We start from the raw sequence: 19,971 nt of genomic DNA, 5'->3' as shown, positions 1-19,971 counted from the left end.
GTTCAGTCTAGTTTTCAGTGTCTCAAGCAATAACTGTAATGCCCTTATACTGGTGCTTCCACCTCTTCCATTGGGAAACTATTCTACAGCCTAGTACATCATGGCTCAGATTTTCTGCTTTAGGGCTCACAGTGGCCCTAAAAGTACTGTAGCTAACCACAGGAGGATCTTTCCAGCCTAGGGGTGAAGAGCTGACATAACTGCTCCTTTGTGTCCCCCTTCCTGCAGCCAGGTATGGGGTTGTGGCTGGGCTTCCTTACACCTCTGTGGTTCCTAGCTGCCATATTGTCTCCTTGCAGTCATGGGCAGCCAGCATAAGACAGAGAAGAGATTAGGAGGCTGGAGTGCTACCGAGCTGGCCCAGGATGGGTGGTACACTCAATGGTCTCCTATGGGAATTATCCAGTGGACAGGCATGATGGAGACAACACCTGCAGTGTGCCAACTTGGGGGATTTTATTGAGAGTCTGGCCGTATTGGTTTTTTTTGTTCAATCCCCAGTTCCTGGAGTCATATGTTTTATATGAGAATTTCCATTTTCATGAGTTTCTAGCCCTCATGGCTGCAGAGAAGAGCTTGAAAGTGTGATCCTTAAAAGCTAAAAATCAAAAGGTAAATCCAAAGAATTCCTGTGATGGTCTTTTTTTAAAATCTCCTGATTTTTAAGGCAACATCATGATTTTGTTGAGGTCCAACTCCTGATTTTTGAGCATGAGGGGTTGGCAAGACTCAAAATGTGGAATAAATCACCAGAGATATTATTTTTATTAACATTATTAATTATTTTTATTGTGGGAGCCCCTAGGAGCCCAAGACATGGACCACGACCCCATTGTGTGAGGTGCAGTACAAGATCTATGTTTCAGGCTTTATAATATATATACAGCATTGATGTAGAGCAAGTATATACAGATTAATAATTAGCCCTGTGCTCTGGATTTTTTGGGTGCATTTTCAACTCATAACTGGGATGGGGTGAAAGGCCACTGCTCCTTGCAAAGTTGTGTTTCCTCTCAAGTGGAATGTGCTGGCCTTCTGATGGGAGTCATTACGGCTCAGCGTCAGCTGTATTTATGGTGTCTGAAAAGATTATCTCCAGATAATCTTACGGGTCTTTAGCCAGCCATATGCTTTATTTTGATGGCAACATGCGTTTCTTTGTGCAGTTAACATTGTTTATGTTAATTAAGGTTTCAGAGTGGAAGCTGCATATGGGCTCTTTCGTTTCTCTGTGGCTAATTTGCGGAGAGTAAGCAACCTTGTCCTTTGGGCAATGCTTTGATTCAGTTAGATATGATTATGGATTCACAGCTGGGAGGAGGCCTCATTTTTAACCTTCTTACTACTTCCTCCCCCCACAAAAAAATTCCGGTATGCCTGATAGTTCCTGAGTTGATTCTCAGGTCAGCAGTGCCTTTATTTTATTTGTTTAAAATCTGAAGCAAATCAGCCAAGCTGATTTCTAATTATAAGCCTCTGAAAAAATATTATCCTTCCTCAGGATTCACTTTCTGTGCCCGGACTAAGTGGATCGATAGCTGTCTTTTAAAAAAAGAGTTAATTTAATAATAGTTGTTAATTTAATAATACGTTCTTCCCTATCAGCATAGAGTTGGGGTTTTTTTTCAGTGCCCAATGTGTGCTGCAGAGAGTGGTGTGAGAATAGGACTTGGAGCCAAAGATAGGTACAAGTAGCTGCAGTTGGATGAAATTCAGGGATCCAGCACGAAACTTACCTCCCAGTTAAATCCCACTTTAAGCCCTGTGTCGGGTAATACCCTGGTGCTGAAGAGTATTTCTGATTGGAGGAAGAGCCTCATGGTTCACAAAGAACATTTGACTTTGTGAAATGTGGTCCTTGGACCTAGGGAAATACAGTGTGGGTGGATGTAGCTGTGTTGTCCTGACTGGACACTTTCACAGCTGATTTGAAATGGAACATCTTTCATCTGTGCTTTAAAGTGGCTCTGGAAAGCTTTTGTAACAAAATAAGTTAACCTAGGGTCCTAAATCACTGAAAGGATGTATGGACGTAGTTGCTGATTGGGAAGTAGTGTTGCTTAGTAAATAGAGCACCAGGTGGGGATTTGGAAAACCTGGGTTCTGTCTGTCTAATTGCCTTCTGGGTGACCTTGGAAGGGTCATTTCGCCTCTCTGTGACTCAGCTTCCCCATCTGTAAAATGGGGCTAGTGATATTTACTTCTTTTGTAAAGCTCTTTGAGATCTATAGATGACAAGTCAAAGCTAGGTATTGGGCTGGATAATCAGTTTAATTGACTTTAATAATTATACCAATTACACCTGCTGGCAGAATATTTAGAGATTCAGGACACTGGCTGGCTTTTGGGGACTGGCCCCAGGAAGAATCATCTTTCAATTCTAGAGGCCCAATTCTGCTCTCAGTTCCATAGATTTAAATCAAAGTTGACTTCAGTGTAGCCACTCGGGATTTAATTTAATGTTACTGAGAGCAGAATCTGGCCCCAAACCACTGGATCAATCACTGAAAGTCATTACTGTCTGTTGGGTGTTTAGTGGCTTGTGTGATAAAGTTTGTTAGCTTGGGGGCCTCGTTCTGGTTCCTAAGGGGACAGGTGCCAAAATTGCCCAAACCACCATTGACATTATGGGTGTCAATTCTAGTTGACCCTGGAATTTGGATCAGAAAGTTCAGTACTTTCAGAGTATTTGAAATTGGAGGTTGATTTTGGCACCTTTCCACTTGAAAGTGTAATTTGTTTTCATTTATAAGCATGCAGAATTCTCTATCACTGGTTCAGGATTCTAACTAGATTTTTTCATCCTGTATTTTTCCTGAAAGAAAGCAGGAAAGGAAGAAAGCTTTTCCTTGCACCTTTCCCCAGGACTCTTTAACCTCCTAAGCCAACTATGAGGTCCAAGAGAAACTGTGGCCAGAACTTACTCATCAAGATAAAATTAATTTTATTCCAAGCCAGTTGTACAAAGGCAGCCCCGTTCATACTTCCAGAGTGTTCAGAAGGAGCTTTGCAATGGCCTTTTGCTGGAAATGAAAATTGCTTTGGGAATCCTACAAAAGGGATTAACTGTGACTTGGTTTCCAGCTCTCCAAATTAATATTCAAGCTGCTAGATGGATCCTAGCCAAGTACTTGACTGACCTGGCAGTTTGGTAGGGAGGGAGAAAAAAAGCCCTTGTGAATCAGGAAGTATTTATATATTATTTAAGCCTTAAGTATATGCTCCATTGTTTTAAAGCTTCTTTCTGTTTCATGCCTGTTCCTACAACAAAGCCCTTAATTTGCAATTAATCACTGCTCAGGAAGGTCCTTAAGCATGTGCTTAACTCCCATGGAAGTCTATGGGACTATGTCCTTAATTGCTTTCCTGAATCAGATTCTCAGTGTTTACACCCATCATGAAAACCTATAACCAGACTTTTCTCTCCTGGAATGGACTAGGGATGAATTTGAACCCACGGATATTAGAGATGGAATAAACCTCTCAGGTGTCCTGCTCATGCTTCCTGCACCCACTGATGTATTCTCAAGTTTAGTTTTGGAGCTTCCACCTCTCCGCTTTGGCTAGTCCACAGTCTGATAGATCTCATTGTTAGGAAGAATTTTCCTGATATCCCCATCTAAATTTTCCCTTTCGTAAATTTCCTCTTATTTCACCTCCACCTTTGGAGCATTCTAATGAATTCCTCTTTGTCCTTGGGATTCGCAGGTTTTAATATTTATAGATAATGCTCATGAACCCCCTTCCTCTTCCTCACAGCTATGAGCGCGTGGCTTTCCATCGTGGACCTAGGGGCACCCGCGTGCAGAATCAAAGGTTTCACAGAGGACTCATCCTCCCCACCCCCATGAGTACCCCCACCTCCCCTGCTGCCCTTTGTTTTAGTTTTTGGCTGATTTTCTTCTGGTTTTGAAACCGTTAAATGAAACCCGATAAATCCCTGGGAAATTATCAATAAATTAAATCAATCAATCAATAAATAGCCCAAATGAAGAGCCTTGCTGATGAGGTACAGGACTCAGTATTGAATTGTAAATGATACCTGCACGTGCATATGTCACTTATAGGACCTTGTCACATGGTATGCTTGCCACTAGGGCATCTACTTGTGGCCACATCAGGGGATTAGCTCCACATCAGGGGTCTGACACCCCTTTCTTTCTCCAGTGGCCTCCCTTTCTCTGTGACTCAGGGTGCTCCTTCTTTGTGACTTAGCCTTCTGACCAGGTCACTATAGTCCTCCCCTTTCAGGGGACCAAATCCCACTGGACAACCATCCTAGGCAGTCTGTGCTCCACTACCCGGTTTGTGCCACTTCCTCAGTGGCTAGGGGAAACCTGGGCCCACCCACTACTCTGGGTTCTTGTCCAGGGACCTTCCACCTGGCAACTGTGGTCTGCTTTCCCTCGGACCCTCTTGCTCTTTCCCGGGACTCCTTCCTATAGTTTCTGTCCCCCTGGTTGTATCAGCTCAAACTCCTTCCTCCCAGGGAGTAAATGCAGACTACTTAACTTCGTAGCCTCAAACACCCCTCCTTACTTCCAGGGAGTGACTGGTGCCAACTTCTTCTGCAGCCCTATTCACCTGTCAACTTATTGGCTTTATACCCACCCCTTCTGATCCTCCCCAGCTGGGCTCCATCTTCAATCAGTCGTTCAATCTCTGGCTCTTCCCCAGATGCAGCCTATCCCTTTAACTATCCTAATATACCAGCTCTGCCTTGTGTGGGGTGAACACCCCATCACACCCCTGTTCAAACACTGAAGTCCATGAAAAACCTCCCTTGGACTTCTGTGTGCTTTGGATCCAGCTTGTAACAAAGTCATTCCTTACTCACAGTAACACCCCCCTGAGCAGAGGCTTATTCTAAGCAGAGCTGCAATGTGTATATTGCAATGTGCATTGGCCAAACAATTTGTGACCTTCATTCTATGCTGAGTTTGCTAATATGAATTGTCTAGACCCTACATCTTACTGTCTCTGATTCAGGCAAAACTCCCACTGATCCAGTGGGTGAAGGGCTCCCTTGGTGCTGATGGAGACTCTGTTGTCCTTGCCCAGCGTTCCATTGCAGTCAAAAAGCCAGGGTCCCGATGGAACCAATGGGAATTTTGCATGAGTGAGATGGCACAAGCTAGCCCATTTAGTGGCTTCTACTCTCTATTGTTTGCAATCTGCTATAACACCAACTCTCTCCGTGGTGCTGGGCGAGTCCCCACAGCATGGTCAACCACAAGCATTCAACAGTCATGAATCAGGCTCCCCAAAATCATGGGACTGGCTTAAAAAGTAGGAGAAATTAAAATAATACATTTTGGGTTTAGTTTGTCTACTGGGTTTCTGAGCTGTTAGGTCACACTTGTGTCATGTTTTTAGGCTTTCCTTTGCACCCACAAGGGCTAGAAACTTAAAAAAAAACAAAAACTGAATGCTGAGATTCACACATAAATCATTTGATTCTAGGAGCTGGGGCTTGAATGCAAAGACCAAATATGGCAAGCCTTGCCAAAAAATGGCAAGAATTGGCAATGCTGGGCTGAACTTCATTGTTTCAGTTTATCCTCCTGTAAAATGGGGATAATAATATGTCCTATCCTACCTTGCCGTGTGTGTTGTGTGGATTGAGTTATTTGTGGGTAAATCCATCCTTAGGCAGAGGTCCGGCACAACGGTCTTTGAGCTCATATGGGAGTAAAGTGGTGAACAAGCCTTTGGGTTTAAGTGCTCTGGTCTTGCATGGGTCCTGTGCTCAGAACTGACTTTGGATCATTTTGCAAAGTGCTTTGAAGACAGAATGCTCTGTAGAGGAGCAGGGTCATTACTGCTGGGGGAATTGGCCATTTTTTCGTATAATTCCCAAATGTTCTTTTAACAGCATGACTGTTCTCCCCAAGCCATGTCAAAGATGTGCCGAAGGATTAAAACCAGAGTAACGGAGGTGAGGGAAAGGATAAGAGAAGGAGAGACATTGTGCTGAGAAGCTTAAAGCCAAGGGGTTGAACTAGCATCCTGTAGGAAGAATCCTGTACTTTGAGAGGACTGAGATGCTTAATCAGTGATCTTTGATAATAGAGGGCTACATCCTTAGCAGGTGTAAATCAACATAATTCCACTTACTTCAGTGGACTATACCTATGTACAGCAGCTGAACGCCTGACCCAGGATATCCCACACCGCCCCTTCGGTAATGTATAGTGGCTTTTAATATATAATAATATAATGGCTTTGATCCAATGCACATTGAACTCAATGGGATTCTCTCCACTGATTTTCAGTGGACATTGGATCACGTCCTGTAAAAGCAAAGCATGGTTATTATAAAATGTGTCCTTTCCTGCATCCCACTATGTGCTTTAGATGTATGAGTTGTTTCCCCATGTCTAGAAATGGGGATGGGAACTGTCCTGGAGTGCAGGAGTGTTTGGATCTGATGTTTCAGTTTGACCCAATAGAGATGTACAGCCCAGATCCATACCCACTTTAATGTGAAGCTTGGAGGTAACTGGAGCTGGGATTTGGGGCCAGGTCTATCACTAACACAAATGTATCCATTCAGTTGTTAAGAGCAAACAGAATAAAGCCCAAACCAGTAATATATATATATGGGTTTTTAAATGGCCAATTTCATAAAGCTCAGAATAATGATGAACCAAAGCAGTTGGGAGAAAAAATTTAAACAGAAAAATGTGAATGATAATTGGGAATTTTGAAAGAACATTTTACTAGATGCCACAATCGAGAACAAAGGCTGCATTGGTTAAAAAAACAACCTGGTTTAGAGGCAAAGTGAAAGCAGTTTTAAGTGGAAGTTGATAGAAATAAATATAAATCAGAAGCTAGGAATTGTAGAAAATTGATAAGGGAAGCAAAAGGACACAAGAGAACTCTATGGCCAGAAAAATTATCGACAATAAGAAGGAGTTTTATAAGTATCTTAAGAACAAAAGCATCCTAGCAATGGTATTGATCCTTTACTAGAAGGAAATGACAGAATTATCAATAATAATACAGAAAGTCAGAAATGTTCAATAAATATTTCTATTCTGTATTTGGCACTTTTTGACCACTACTGGAATATTGTGTCCAGTTCTGGTGTCCACAATTCAAAAAGGATGTTAATAAATTGGAGAGGGTTCAGAGAAGAGCCATGAGAATCCTTAAAGGATTGGAAAACTTGCCTTTATAGTGAAAGACTGAAAGAGCTCAATCTGTTTAGCTTAACAAAGAAGTTAGGGGGTGACTTGATCACAGTTTATAAGTACCTACACGAGGAACAGCAATTTGATAATAGAGGGTTCTTCTAGCAGAAAGAGGTATAAGAAGATCCAATGGCTAGAACCTGAAGATAGTCAAATTCAGACTAGAACTAAGGTGCAACTTCTTTTTAACAGAGAGGGTAATCAACTATTTGAATAACTTACCAAGGGTTATGGGGATTCTCCAGCACTGACCATTTTAAATCAAGATAAGATGTTTTTCTACAAGATCTGCTCTAGTGCAAACAGAAATTAATTCAGGGCAGTTCTTTGATCTGTGTTATGCAGAAGATCAGACTAGATGATCTGCAGAAAAGGACCCAAGGAATACAGTAGATGAGAAGCTGGATATGAGTCAACAATGTGCCCTTGTTGCCAAGAAGGCTAATGGCATATTGGGCTGTATTAGTAGGATCATTGCCAGCAGATCGAGGGAAGTGATTATTCCCCTCTATTCGGCACTGGTGAGGCCACATCTGGAGTATTACATCCAGTTTTAGGCCTCCCACTACAGAAATGATGTTGACAAATTGGAAAGAGTCCAGCGGAGGGCAACAAAAATTATCAGGGCGCAGGGGCACATGACTTACGAGGAGAGGCTGAGGGAACTGGGCTTATTTAGTCTGCAGAAGAGAAGAGTGAGGGGGAATTTGATAGCAGTCTTCAACTACCTGAAGAGGGGTTCCAAAGAGGATGGAGCTCGGCTGTTCTCAGTGGTGGCAAATGACCGAAGAAGGAGCATTGGTCTCAAGTTGCAGAGGAGGAGGTCTGGGTTCGATATTAGGAAACACTATTTCACTAGGAGGGTGGTGAAGCACTGGAATAGGTTTCCTAGGGCGGTGGTGGAATCTCCATCCTTAGAGGTTTTTAAGGCCCGACTTGACAAAGCCCTGGCTGGGATGATTTAGTTGGTCCTTCTTTGAGCAGGGGGTTGGACTAGATGACCGCCTGGGGTCTCTTCTAACCCCAATCTTCTGATTCTATGAGTGGTCCCTTTTGGTTTTATAATCTATTACTCTGTGTACACCAACATCATGTACACTCCCTCTCTGTCTGTCAGTGGCCATTTGGGAATGGACTGAACTCTTAATTCCACATTACTACAAAGTGCCCGGTGACTGCTATACTCAGCACTGTAATATATATCTTCTTTTAACCAGACGACAATGAACTTTGGCTGTTTGCCTGACCCTTGAGTCCTTATTTGCATTATGAAATGTGACTGTTATTGTCCTCCATACTGTGGCATCGCTTCCTCATCACTGCTCTTCCTGCATTCCAGTCTCCTGTGCTTTCTTATGTCTCCATCATGCTGTCTCCACCTGCTGCGCTTGATCTGGCTGGAGGAAGCCATTTTATTCCGCTTCTTCAAGGGAATTTTGGTTTGCAGGCATTACAGAGGAAGGTGCAGTTCTTAGCATCCCCCAAGCTGCCCTTTGGATTCAGTAGCAGAAGGGGCTATTTGAGCTCCTTGTTTCTGCTTTGTTCTGTTCATACTCAGACCTTTGCATTTCAATTTCAACTCAGTTACCCTTTTCTCAGCTCTCGCTCTGAAACCAAGGCCCAGATTTTGCCTGCCCACAGATCAGGCAGAAGGATGCTGTGGAAGGAGGTTCCACTGTGTGACACGGGGAGAGAGTCGCTGTGTTGTAGGAGCGGTGCAGGCCTCTTGAGCTATGGACAGCCTGAATCCTGCAAGGAGCTCCCACAGACCAAGGGGCATCTGCCAAAGGCAAGGGCATCTGTGCAGAAGCTCAGTCCGTCTGTTGTACGCCCTGGGCTCCATAGCACCATGGCTCCATCTGGAATGTACTGCCCGTGGCTCACTGCTGGCGCTCTTCACTAGCTCTCTCCTCAGAGGATGGCTGATTGTGCAAAGAGAGCATTCCATAGCTGGAGTGTGGGCATTCATTCTCACAACTATTTCGCTGTGAGACTGCTGCTTCGCCCTTCCCTTTGCTCTGATAGAGCCCCGAGAGTTTGCACATAGACTCATCCCAGCCAGCCTCCAACTATTCCCCCTGTTTTTACCCCTTTCACGAAAGCAGCAGGAGGGGGTGATCTGGCCCTCACAGTGGGTGCGTTAGAACTGTGGAACTTTGTGACGCTTTGCAGGGAGTTTCCCCATTTACCTAAAAAAAAAAAAAACCCATTAAAAAGCTACATGATTCCTTAACTCAAGGTCTCTCTTTTCCCATCTCCTGAGCTTGGTTTCAGACCCGGTCAGGCAACGCTTGAATGTTTATTGAGATGACAGATGGTTAACTCTCAGCGCATACAGTTTGGTCTCGTTAATCCCAGCTTTTGGTAGCCGTGCTTTCTGGGGAATGTCGGCTTGACGTTTGAGTCATGCTTAGGCGATGGCTGCCATCTTGGCTGACATGCCGGCGAACGAACCAGGGATCTCTAAAAAACAAGAGCTGTTGCAACTTGAGCTGAAGAGCCAGATTTTGTAACTGGGACTGTAACCACTCCTGCCCTCTGTGGGTTGGCACAGAGGGGGACCTGGAACACACACTGACCACTGGGTAACCCTTTCACACGTGTTAACCAACAGGATTGAACATTCTAGCTCTGATGCCACACAAAGATTTGGCGCAGGGCACAGATGTGGTGTTTAACCCAAGGTTGCAGTGAAGTGACCAGCAGCACACATTTATGTCTTCGCCATGCTAGAGCGCACAAGGGTGTTAATGAACGTGGGGGATAATTCTCAGTTTCCCCTCCCAGCCTTTGCCTGTCTTGTCCATTTAGGTCATAAGCAGTTCAGGTCAGGAACTGTCTCTTGCAACGTGTTTGTACAGTGCGGAGCACAGTGCGGTGCTGATCTCGGTTGAGGCTTCTCCTTGCTAAGAGGAACAATAATTCAACATGCTTTCAGTTGCCAGGCAGAGCTAGACTGTATTTAAGATATTTCTGGGGTGTGTGACTAGGGCTATGTCTACACAGCAAAGAAAACCCCGGGGCAGGCCTGGACCAGTGGCCTTAGACTCGCAGGGTTCAGGCTGTTTCATTGCTGTGTTGGCTAAGGCTTCTGAATTGGGGCTGGACCCTGAGCTCTGGGACCCTCCCACCTTGCAGTGTCCTGGAGCCCAGGCTGCAGCCTGAGCCCAGATATCTACACAGCAAATGAAAAAGCCCCACAAGCCCGAGTCCGGTGGCTCATGTCTAGTGGCTGTGAAGACATACCCCTAGAGTAACTTGGTGGGGGTTGAGCAAAGGAAGGATTCGACTGTATTCCACGGAGAAGGTTCGGACAGTGAGATGTGGTAAAAAGAACAGGAGGACTAGTGGCACCTCAGAGACTAACAAATTTATTTGAGCATCAGCAGAATTTGTTAGTCTCTAAGGTGCCACAAGTCCTCCTGTTCTTTTTGCGGATACAGACTAACACGGCTGCTACTCTGACACCCGAGATGTGGTAGGCTGTGGAACACTTGTCCAAAGGAGCAGTCCCAGGGAGGGTGGAGGGGGGGTCTCATGTTCCGGGCTACCTTGCAGTGCCACCGAGCACAGGGAACTTCTTCCCTCTAATCCCCGCCGGGACAGATTTTCTTGACCCAGGTTACTTTTACCGATGCCCAAGATGCACTTTATCATGCCCAAGAGCCTCTGCCCTCTCTCCCAGCTTCTTTCCCCTTCTCCAACATCTGGTCGCTTTCCTCCCACCCCCATCCCTGAGCAGCAGCAGGCTCCTTCAGCCAGCCCCAAGCCAAAGGAGATTAGCCTCAGCCGCTTGCCGTGGAGGATTGACTTTTTTTTTTAAAAACCTTCCAGTGTGCCTGTCCCTCTGTGCATCATGCACGGATGCCCCAGAGTGTTTCTCCATCTTCAGGTCCTCTTGTGCTCTCTCTTCCCCAGCCGCCCTGCACCTGTGTCAGCTCACAGGGTCCGGATCCCTGGGTCCCACTCCCTGTTTCCTGTGTCCTTTGCAGGATAGGTGAGATTTGTGCCTCAGTAGTCCTCTCTGATCACCCCTCCCGGAGTCCTGCTGCTCCCAAATCTGGGGAGGTTGGGGTGGGGTCTGGGATGGACTGCACAGCCTGTCTTGGCAGTGGGGGGAACAGATGGGCTTGAGAACAGAAGGGTATCAGGACAGGAGCTACTCCATGGCTTTCCATAGGGATAGGGAGGGGAAGGGAAGGAGGGGGGAGTCGTGTGCTGGAACGGAGGACGGGGGGTGGGGTGGGGTTGTGCGAGTTGAGAAAGTGAGGGGAGCTTTGTGTGCTGGGATGGGGGAGGGGAGCTGTGTGTGCTGTGTTGAGGGAGGATAGTTGTGTGTGCCGGGATAATTAAGGGAGCTGTGTGTTGGGATGAGGGTGATGCTGGGGAGGGGAGCTGTGTCCTGGGATGCGGGAGATGCTGGGGAGGGGAGCTGTGTCCTGGGATGGGGGAGATGCTGGGGGAGAGGAGCTGTGTCCTGGGATGAGGGTGATGCTGGGGGAGGGGAGCTGTGTCCTGGGATGGGGGAGATGCTGGGGAGGGGAGTTGTGTGCTGGGATGGGGGAGATATTGGGGGAGGGGAGCTGTGTCCTGAGGTGGGGGAGATGCTGGGGAGGGGAGCTTTGTCCTGGGATGGGGGAGATGCTGGGGGAGGGGAGCTGTGTCCTGGGATGGGGGAGATGCTGGGGATGGGAGCTGTGTGCTGGGATGGGGGAGATGCTGGGGAGGGGAGCTGTGTCCTGAGGTGGGGGTGATGCTGGGGGAGGGGAGCTGTGTGCTGGGATGGGGGTGTTGCTGGTGAGGGGAGCTGTGTGCTGGGATGGGGGAGAGGCTGGGGAGGGGAGCTGTGTCCTGACGTGGGGGAGATGCTGGGGGAGGGGAGCTGTGTCCTGGGATGGGGGAGATGCTGGGGAGGGGAGCTGTGTCCTGAGGTGGGGGTGATGCTGGGGGAGGGGAGCTGTGTACTGGGATGGGGGTGTTGCTGGGGAGGGGAGCTGTGTGCTGGCATGTGGGAGGGGAGCTGTGTGCTGGGATGGGGGTGTTGCTGGGGGAGGGGAGCTGTGTCCTGGGATGGGGGTGTTGCTGGGGGAGGTGAGCTGTGTGCTGGGATGTGGGAGAGGAGCTGTGTCCTGAGGTGGGGGAGATGCTGGGGAGGGGAGCTGTGTGTCCTGGGATGGGGGAGATGCTGTGGGAGGGGAGCTGTGTCCTGGGATGGGGGTGTTGCTGGGGAAGGGGAGCAGTGTGCTGGCATGTGGGAGGGGAGCTGTGTCCTGATGTGGGGCTGTTGCTGGGGGAGGGGAGCTGTGTCCTGATGTGGGGGTAATTCTGGGGGCGGGGAGCCCTGTGTGCTGGGATGGAGAGAGCAGCTGTGTGCCTGGATGGGAGTCCAGCTTGTGGGGGGTGGCGATGCTCCCAGCATGTGGGGAGGAGGAGGGGGTCAGTGCTCTGGCTGTATCTTTTGTATTTTGTTCGTGATGGTTTTTCTTTTTGCTGCCTCCTCTCACTCTGTCTCTCCCTCTCTCTCTCTCCCTCTCTGCTGTCTCTCTCTCTCCCTCTCTGCACTTTGCCACCCCCTCCCTTAACAGATCCTCCTCCTCCTCCTCCCAGCTTGGTGCCTGGTCCTGGCGCGGCTGCCGAACAGTCCCAGTCGATTCCTTCCGAACTAAATGCCTCTGTGAGAGACTCTCTACCTTCGCCATCTTAGCCCAGCTCAGCTCAGACATGGTAAGTCCTGCCAATAACATACAATGAAGAAAGAACGAAAGAATGCCAAGAAAGAAAGGGGGGGGGGGAATCCCAATCCAGAATGGCATAGCATCCAGCGTGTGACATTTAAATGACAATCAATCGCCAATACCAGCCTGGGTGTTGGGAGGCGGAGGGACCAGGATGCTGCTGGAGGGGTGTGTGTGTGGGTGTGTGGGTGTGAGTGTGTAGAGAGAGACAAGGTGGGGGAGGTAATATCTTTTATTGGACCAACTTCTGTTGGCGAGAGAGACGAGCTTTTGAACATGTGTGCGTGCAGACATTGCAATATAGAAAGACAAGAACACGGCAAAGCGGCTCAGATGTGCCGTTGACAGGCTGTGACCTAAAAACAAACCCAACCGAGGAAGCCTGCTGCATTGAAGTGCCACCGATTCCTTAAGTCAGGATGTTTGGGGGCAGCAAGGCGTTGGGAGACAGGGAGCAGATCCCAACCCTTGTCTCCCCAAATTGCCCTGCTGCCACCCTCCCTCCGTCCCCCTTAGGGTGACCAGATGTCCCTATTTTATAGGGACAGTCCTGATATTCAGGGCAGTGTCTTATGTAGCCACCCACTGTCCTCATTTATCACACTTGCTGTCTGGTCACTCTATTCCCCCTTCCTCAACTGCAGTGTGAGCTGGAGCCTGCCTGGTGGAATACATTTGGGTTGCTGTGGCTGCCGCAGTGATTGTATTGTCAGTTTCAGGGGCCTCCCCCCCCCCCCCCCGACCCCCTCCCCCTCCGCCCTGCTCTCTTCCTGCACTGTGGATTTGAATATGAATGTTGGTGGAACCAGGGAGGGGACTCACCCAGGCTGGCATCTGCACCGTTGTCAGTGCCCGCACTTAATCTTTGCACGTGTTATATTTTGCAGCCCCACTGTTCTCCACCCCTTCCTTCTCCCCTTTCAACCTTGGTGCGATCATCCCTGACTGGTAGACCTTGAAAGGGTTTGGACTGCTTTGCTGACTCGGTTGTTGTTTGAAGGGGGTGGGGAGTAGGGGTTGGGGCTGGATATGTGTGTGTGTGTGTGTGTGTGTGTGAAGTTTCTGCTTCTTTATTTAAAGGGAAGCAAACGCTGGGTCTCAATGAGAGTGTTTGAAAAAGTAGAGCCGATCCCAGCTCCGGAGCGGAGTCCTGCCTGGTCTCCGGGAATGCGGAGAGCATGCAAAGTCGGTGCTGGGGCGTTGCTCCCGGGGGTTCCTAGAGTCATCCCAATGTCTTTAGTTGGGGTTTATAAAAAAAATATCATTGCAGCCATTTCTGCGCAGATCCCAGGCGCACATCGATTCACAAATGAACACCGTCCCTCATGTGACATTTCCATCTGCTTGGGCACTAGGAGTTACTAGGCCCTTCCAATTATTTACTAATTACACCTCGCTCAGTAAATGCCGGTTTAATTTAGAAGAAGGGAGGGGAAAGGAAGAAGGGGTGGGGGAAGCACATTTTCCAAGTTGAAGGTTTGGTTTATTATTAGAAACACTAATGTATTTGGTCCACTAGTTACCATGGAAACAACATCTGCACTGAAGTGGCTTCAAAGACACAGTGTTGGCTGTGTTTGCTTAGGCCCAGGCCGGTCCAGCTGCTAACCCACTTTGAAATGGCTTCACCAGGGCGGTGCCTGACTGGTATAGTAGTCCCTGCTGTCCCTTTTGATTGTGCCCGAAAGCAGTGATTTAAAGGAATTGTAGCTCCAACTTGGGAGGGGAGGGTAATTAGATATCCTGGCAAGGCCTGTAAATGGCCAGAAGGAAATGGTGACATTGGCACAAGTACCACCCTCGCTCCCCACCCTTTGCTGCATGGGCAGTGACTGCCCTGCTTCCAGCCATGTAGACTTGATCGGTGTGAGATACTGGCTCTGTGAAGGCGACCTGCTAGGCCAATGTTTTATATGAGTCGTTCCCAACTTCCCTGGGGTGGCTGGGCTAGTGCGCCAGCCGGTGCCCATCACCTGCCACTCGGTGGAGTGTGTGTAACCCGCTGTTCAGTGTGTGTTACGCCACCTTCCTCCCTGTGCCTGATCTGCAGAGGATACAAGTCTGCTACGGCTGCCCACTAGGGAGCTTAGTCTTTTAGCTCGAGCACTAGAGGCTCAAAATCCCAGCTTGGGAAGGCCCAGGTTCAAAGTTTAGTGATGACCAGGATGGTGGTTGGTGTACATACCGTTCCTTGCAACGGGGCCTAAAGTGATGTCACACTTTACTCCTGCCATGACCCATGCCCAAGCCCCGCTGGGGGCAGGAAGCAGGGATGCACCAGGGCCCAGTATGGAGACTCACTGAGTGGCAGGCCCCAGCCCCCACCGATACTGGGGCCTGGGCTGGTGATGAAGACCCGCTGCGGATTTCCTTCTGAAGGTGGAGTGGGAAAGGAGTAGTGAGCCTGAGTGAAAGGGAGGTGACTATAAGCGAGACTAAGGTCACGTCTTGTTCTGATTTAACTAAATTGGTAGAAAAACCGATGCAGCCCCTGAAGGTGGAGGCAGTTCTGCTGGTTTCAGAGTGTTATAGTGAAAGCTGTGAGGCACTGGTATAAACACTTTATGCCAGTATAACTCCATTCACACTAGACTCTAAATCTGAAGCTTGTAGCAAAGGTGACTCTGTTAAGCTTAAAACAGTAGCCACCAGAGCTGAACCCACAGGGGTGTAATACCACATGACAAAATTCATTTAAATAAAATAAAAGGCTACAGGATTTCGTTACAATGGTGGAGATCAGACCCAAGGCATGTCTGTGTTTGCATTGTATTAACTCGGTGTGTTTCATTTCTGCTGGCCCTTCGGGCAAGGACCTTTAGGCCCAAAGTAACCACCATGCTCTCCCCATCACTCAGAGTTAGCGTTATGTCTGTGTCCATGGCCATGCCACACCGGGCTGCTCTCTCAGACATGCTCACTGTGTAGGGGAGACCCTGCTCTAGTGCTTTCATGGGAGACCTAAAGGAACAGGGGATTGACTGTTCTCTCAGGTGTCACTGAAGCAAAGCCCAGAGATAGTGCTAGGTGATGCTATGGAGCTGAAGATGCTTGTCTTTCAGAAACTTGTCAAACCCAGCTCATCCTCAGGCCTGCCTTACTGTGCGGGCCTAATCCCATTTTGGGTAACCCTATTTGACTGCTCTTTGCCTCATTTTCCCCCTCTGTGAAATGTGGATGATATGATTCATTTGTGGTTGGTAAGCACTCTGAGTACGACAATCCTTTATAAGGAGCTAAGTGCTATTTCCCCTGTAGCATGAGGAAGCTACATCTTTTAAGCTGACAGCCTCCCTGCACTAGCTACTGATGCACCAAGAAAGTTTTGGACTTTGAATTCAGTTCAGACTAGTCCCCACAAATTCAGCAGTTTATGCAAACCTCCTGAATTTGCAAATCTGGGGTCTGACCCTGTGATTCTAAGGAGAGGGGGCTCTGAGCCGCTCAGGATTTCTGTAATTAAGTCTTTGGGCTGGAAATATCATGAGATTTCCTGGAACTTTCTGGTAAGAGATCCTGTTTCTGGGATTGCATTGCCCCTGCTGCTGGAGCCAGAACCTGGATATGGAGAAGCAAAAATAAGACAAGGAAAGGGGCAGCTGGCTGAACTTTTTCTTGTCTCAGAAGGGTTTTGTGTTGTGGTTCAGCTTGGTGTTGGTGTGAGTTTTAAATGAGGTTTCTGCAGTTTCTTATCAAGGCTGGTTTGCCCATCCCTGCTCCACAACAGCAGCAGCCGCAGTGTCCAATCCAGCCTGCCTTTCCCCTGAGTAAGGGGCAGTCATGCACTGTTGCAGGCTGGGTTTCTGAGTTACAATCTGTCTGTGGTTTCCTCTTGCTTGGTGGGGCATGTATCCTGCACCAAGTCTGTTCCTAGCACTCTGGCATGGCCATGCTAGCCAGCATGTGGTAGGGGTGGAATCTGAGTCCCCCTCCTCCCCAATTGTAGAAGTGGGGGAACGTAGCTTAATGGTAGCTCCTGTCCCGATAATCTGGGTAGCAGCAACGAGGGGGCACCTTAATGGATCAACATTGTATTTCCCTTCCATCCCTTAATAGGGGACTGAATTCTAATACTATGGGGTCTTTCTGTATTGGACCTCCAGATCTAATCTAAGTGGTATGGGGAAGCTTCTTGGGCTTATTTCTCTATTACATGTTAATTTTGTAGATGTTTAGATCACGTCCGCAGGATTAGCCCTTCTGCGCAGTCCTCTCAGTACTTTGAGGACCTGGCTGGAAGGAGCATAGGGTTATTTTGTGGTCTCAGCCTTTGTGGAATGTGCTTGCCTATTGTTTCAGCTGTTCTTTTATTTACCTGGAAGCAGGCAATCTGAAATGTATTTATCTTTTTTAATGGCCAACTTTCTCTTAGATACTTTTGAAATAGAAACTGGATTGAAACTGGTTTTCAACAGAGCTTTATAGGCCGCTGCTATCCCTAAAGCACTGCAGAGAGGAATAAGTTACAGTGGCTTCTGATGGAGCTATGCCAATAGATACACAGCAGCTGAAGGTCTGGGTCTCTGAGAGCCAAAGGACTGGAGCTGCACAAACCTGAGATGTGGGATTAATTACAGACTTGAGTCTTGGCAGACTTTTGGAAGTTTTGTGAGTTGTTCTGTGACACTGGGCTGAATTTGGGTCCAATTGAGGGTGAATCTGGGATGACCCTGAGCTGAGTTTGGCACGAGTCTGGCTTGAATTTGCAGAGAAGCTGGGTTGAGTTTGGGGAGAAAGTCGGATAAGCATGAGCTGAGTTTGGAGAGAACCTAGACTGAATTCCAGGTGCCAGGGATGGATGTTGTTGTTGTGCCCAGAGGCAGTAATCAGGATTTGGCACCCCGTTGTGAATGGTGCTATACATGCCTTTAATTAACGAACAGTCCCTGACACAGAGTGCTTACAGTCTAAGTGTATGATGAGAAACAACAGGTGGGTACAAGCAGACAAAGGAAGCACAATGTAGCAGTGAAAGGGTAATGAACAGTGTAATAAACAGTTATCCCAGCTCCATAACTGCTGGGGGGAGGGGGCTGTGTATCCTAGTGGATAGTGCATGAGACAGGGATACAAGAGATCTGGTTCTTTTCCTTGCTCTGCTCCTGACCTGGGGCAAGTCATTTCCCCTCTCTGCGCCTCAGTTTACTTTGAGATCTATGAAGAAAAGCACTATACAAGCTAGGGGTTATTGTTTGTAGTCTGGTGGATGGCTTGATAGTTGTTTCTGGCTTTGACTCAAAACCTGGCATTTTGGGTTCACTTAAATCCTACACTCACAATGTGAGACTTGGGGGGTGGGAGGGAGTGTGAACTACAGCACAGCATCTCCCCTGCCCTGCCGCTGAGCCATCCCCTGTGAGTCCCTCGCGGTGCTGTCAGTGACTCCTCTGCAGGCAGATGCTGTGTCACCCCGTCGCTCTTCATCTGACGGGATCTATGGGGCAAGAATTTGACCCAGTGCATGGAGCTTTGTGGAATTCATCGCTTCAGCATGAGCAATACTGAGCCAAATTCACTCTCCAGTGTAAGCGGGGATGACCCCATTGAAGCCAGCGGCCTGATGTCCACTCACACCCAGGGTTGGATGGGCCGGTTGTCTACCACCTGTTTCATGCAGTGTTTCTGGTGTAATTAAGGTGGGTTGCTGTATCTCCAGGTGTTCGGGAGGGATCACACTCCATTCCAGTTTGAATGGGGGCGGGAGGGGGCTTATCACCAGGAAGGGATGCTTGGCTAGCAAATGGGGGAGCTGCCATGTGACCAGTCATAGCTCACCACATGGGAGCCTTGTTTACTGGGGGGGAGGGGGATTCTGACCAGGACACCCCCTTCCCCCGCCTTTCCCGTTAATTCCCACCTGGAAAGCAACCATCAGAGATGGGGAGAAGGTGTGGCTCTGTTCCTGGGCGGCGGGCAGAAATGTATGGAACACTGCAGGAGGGGTGAGCAGCGTCGCTCTGAGGTGCTCCAGCCCTCCCTGGGAGCCTTCTGAAGCCCCTCCGCATGATCACTGGGGAGTTGGTACCCTGTAGGCTCGGGGGTTGTACCTCGAGCGTGGGGGAGATTGGTGCTGGGAAGTAGCCATTAGCTGGCCGTGGACGTTAGTACAGCCAGAGCAACGTTACCACCGCTCCACACCTACGGCTGCCTGGGAAGGAAGTGGGTATGGCACAGGCATGACCACCAGCCCCCTGGCTCTTAAGATAGCCATGTTACCAGTGGGTTACACAGAGCAGTGAAGGAGGCGTAGGCCCCGTGGGATTGAAATTTGCTTTTCTCTGGGATCTTTGTTCTAGGAGGCGCTGGCACAGAAACTAGCCAAACAACCTTCCTACCTATCTATCCATCCATTCATTTACAGCATCTATCTATCTATCTATCTATCTATCTATCTATCTATCTATCTATCTATCTATCTATCTATCTATCTAATACAGCATCCATCTCTGTGGTATCTGAGTTCCAGGAAGAGCTTATGTCAGGGCACCCAACTAAGCTTTTTGAGTCCTCTTTCCTGAGTTCTCTTTCCCCCTCCATAATGGTATGTGTTGGCCCTGAATGAGAAGTATTTGGGCCAGGAGAATAAATCATTCCCCCCCCTGCCCCCCCGGCAAATATCTGCTCACTTAAAACAAAATGAATTAGCTTCAGCCGTGCTTGTGCCCTTTAATACTTTGCTTTCCGTGAATAGCCTGGTGGATGAGGTTATTGGCAGAAATGGCAAATTTTTAGCCAAATTGGGGAATATGATGGAAAGAAGATTTCAAACTTGCATATTTTAGCCCGCAAACTGATGCTAGGAGTTATGCTTATCCATTCAGCGAGCAGAAATGATACCATGTGTGTTACCTGCCCAATCAGAAGTAACCAACAGGGTTAACATTTTAAATGTGTGTTGAATACTCACGGTTAGTTACATGCGGCCAGCCTGTGAACCAGGAACAATCTGGCAAACGATGAGTAAGTTAATAAAAAGCAAAAGGAAGCTGCACAGTGTTCATTAGAGATTACTCTCCCTCTGCTAAGCCTTTTAGCAG

At 48.1% G+C, this 19,971-nt stretch overlaps 1 protein-coding gene across 4 annotated transcripts in view; it reads left to right on the top strand.

The window, feature by feature from the left end:
- ADGRB1 (adhesion G protein-coupled receptor B1) overlaps positions 1-19,971 on the top strand; it is a 372,262-nt gene that overhangs the window by 258,155 nt on the left and 94,136 nt on the right. For all 4 annotated transcript variants that reach the window (XM_073329984.1, XM_073329983.1, XM_073329982.1 and 1 more), the window contains one exon: positions 12,785-12,923. In XM_073329984.1, the coding sequence (XP_073186085.1) occupies positions 12,785-12,923 (139 nt within the window). The remainder of the gene's footprint in view (positions 1-12,784; positions 12,924-19,971) is intronic.

This window comes from Lepidochelys kempii, chromosome 2 (assembly GCF_965140265.1).
Source record: "Lepidochelys kempii isolate rLepKem1 chromosome 2, rLepKem1.hap2, whole genome shotgun sequence".
In the NCBI taxonomy this organism is placed as follows: domain Eukaryota; kingdom Metazoa; phylum Chordata; order Testudines; family Cheloniidae; genus Lepidochelys; species Lepidochelys kempii.
This window is presented reverse-complemented; position numbering and strand designations above follow the sequence as displayed.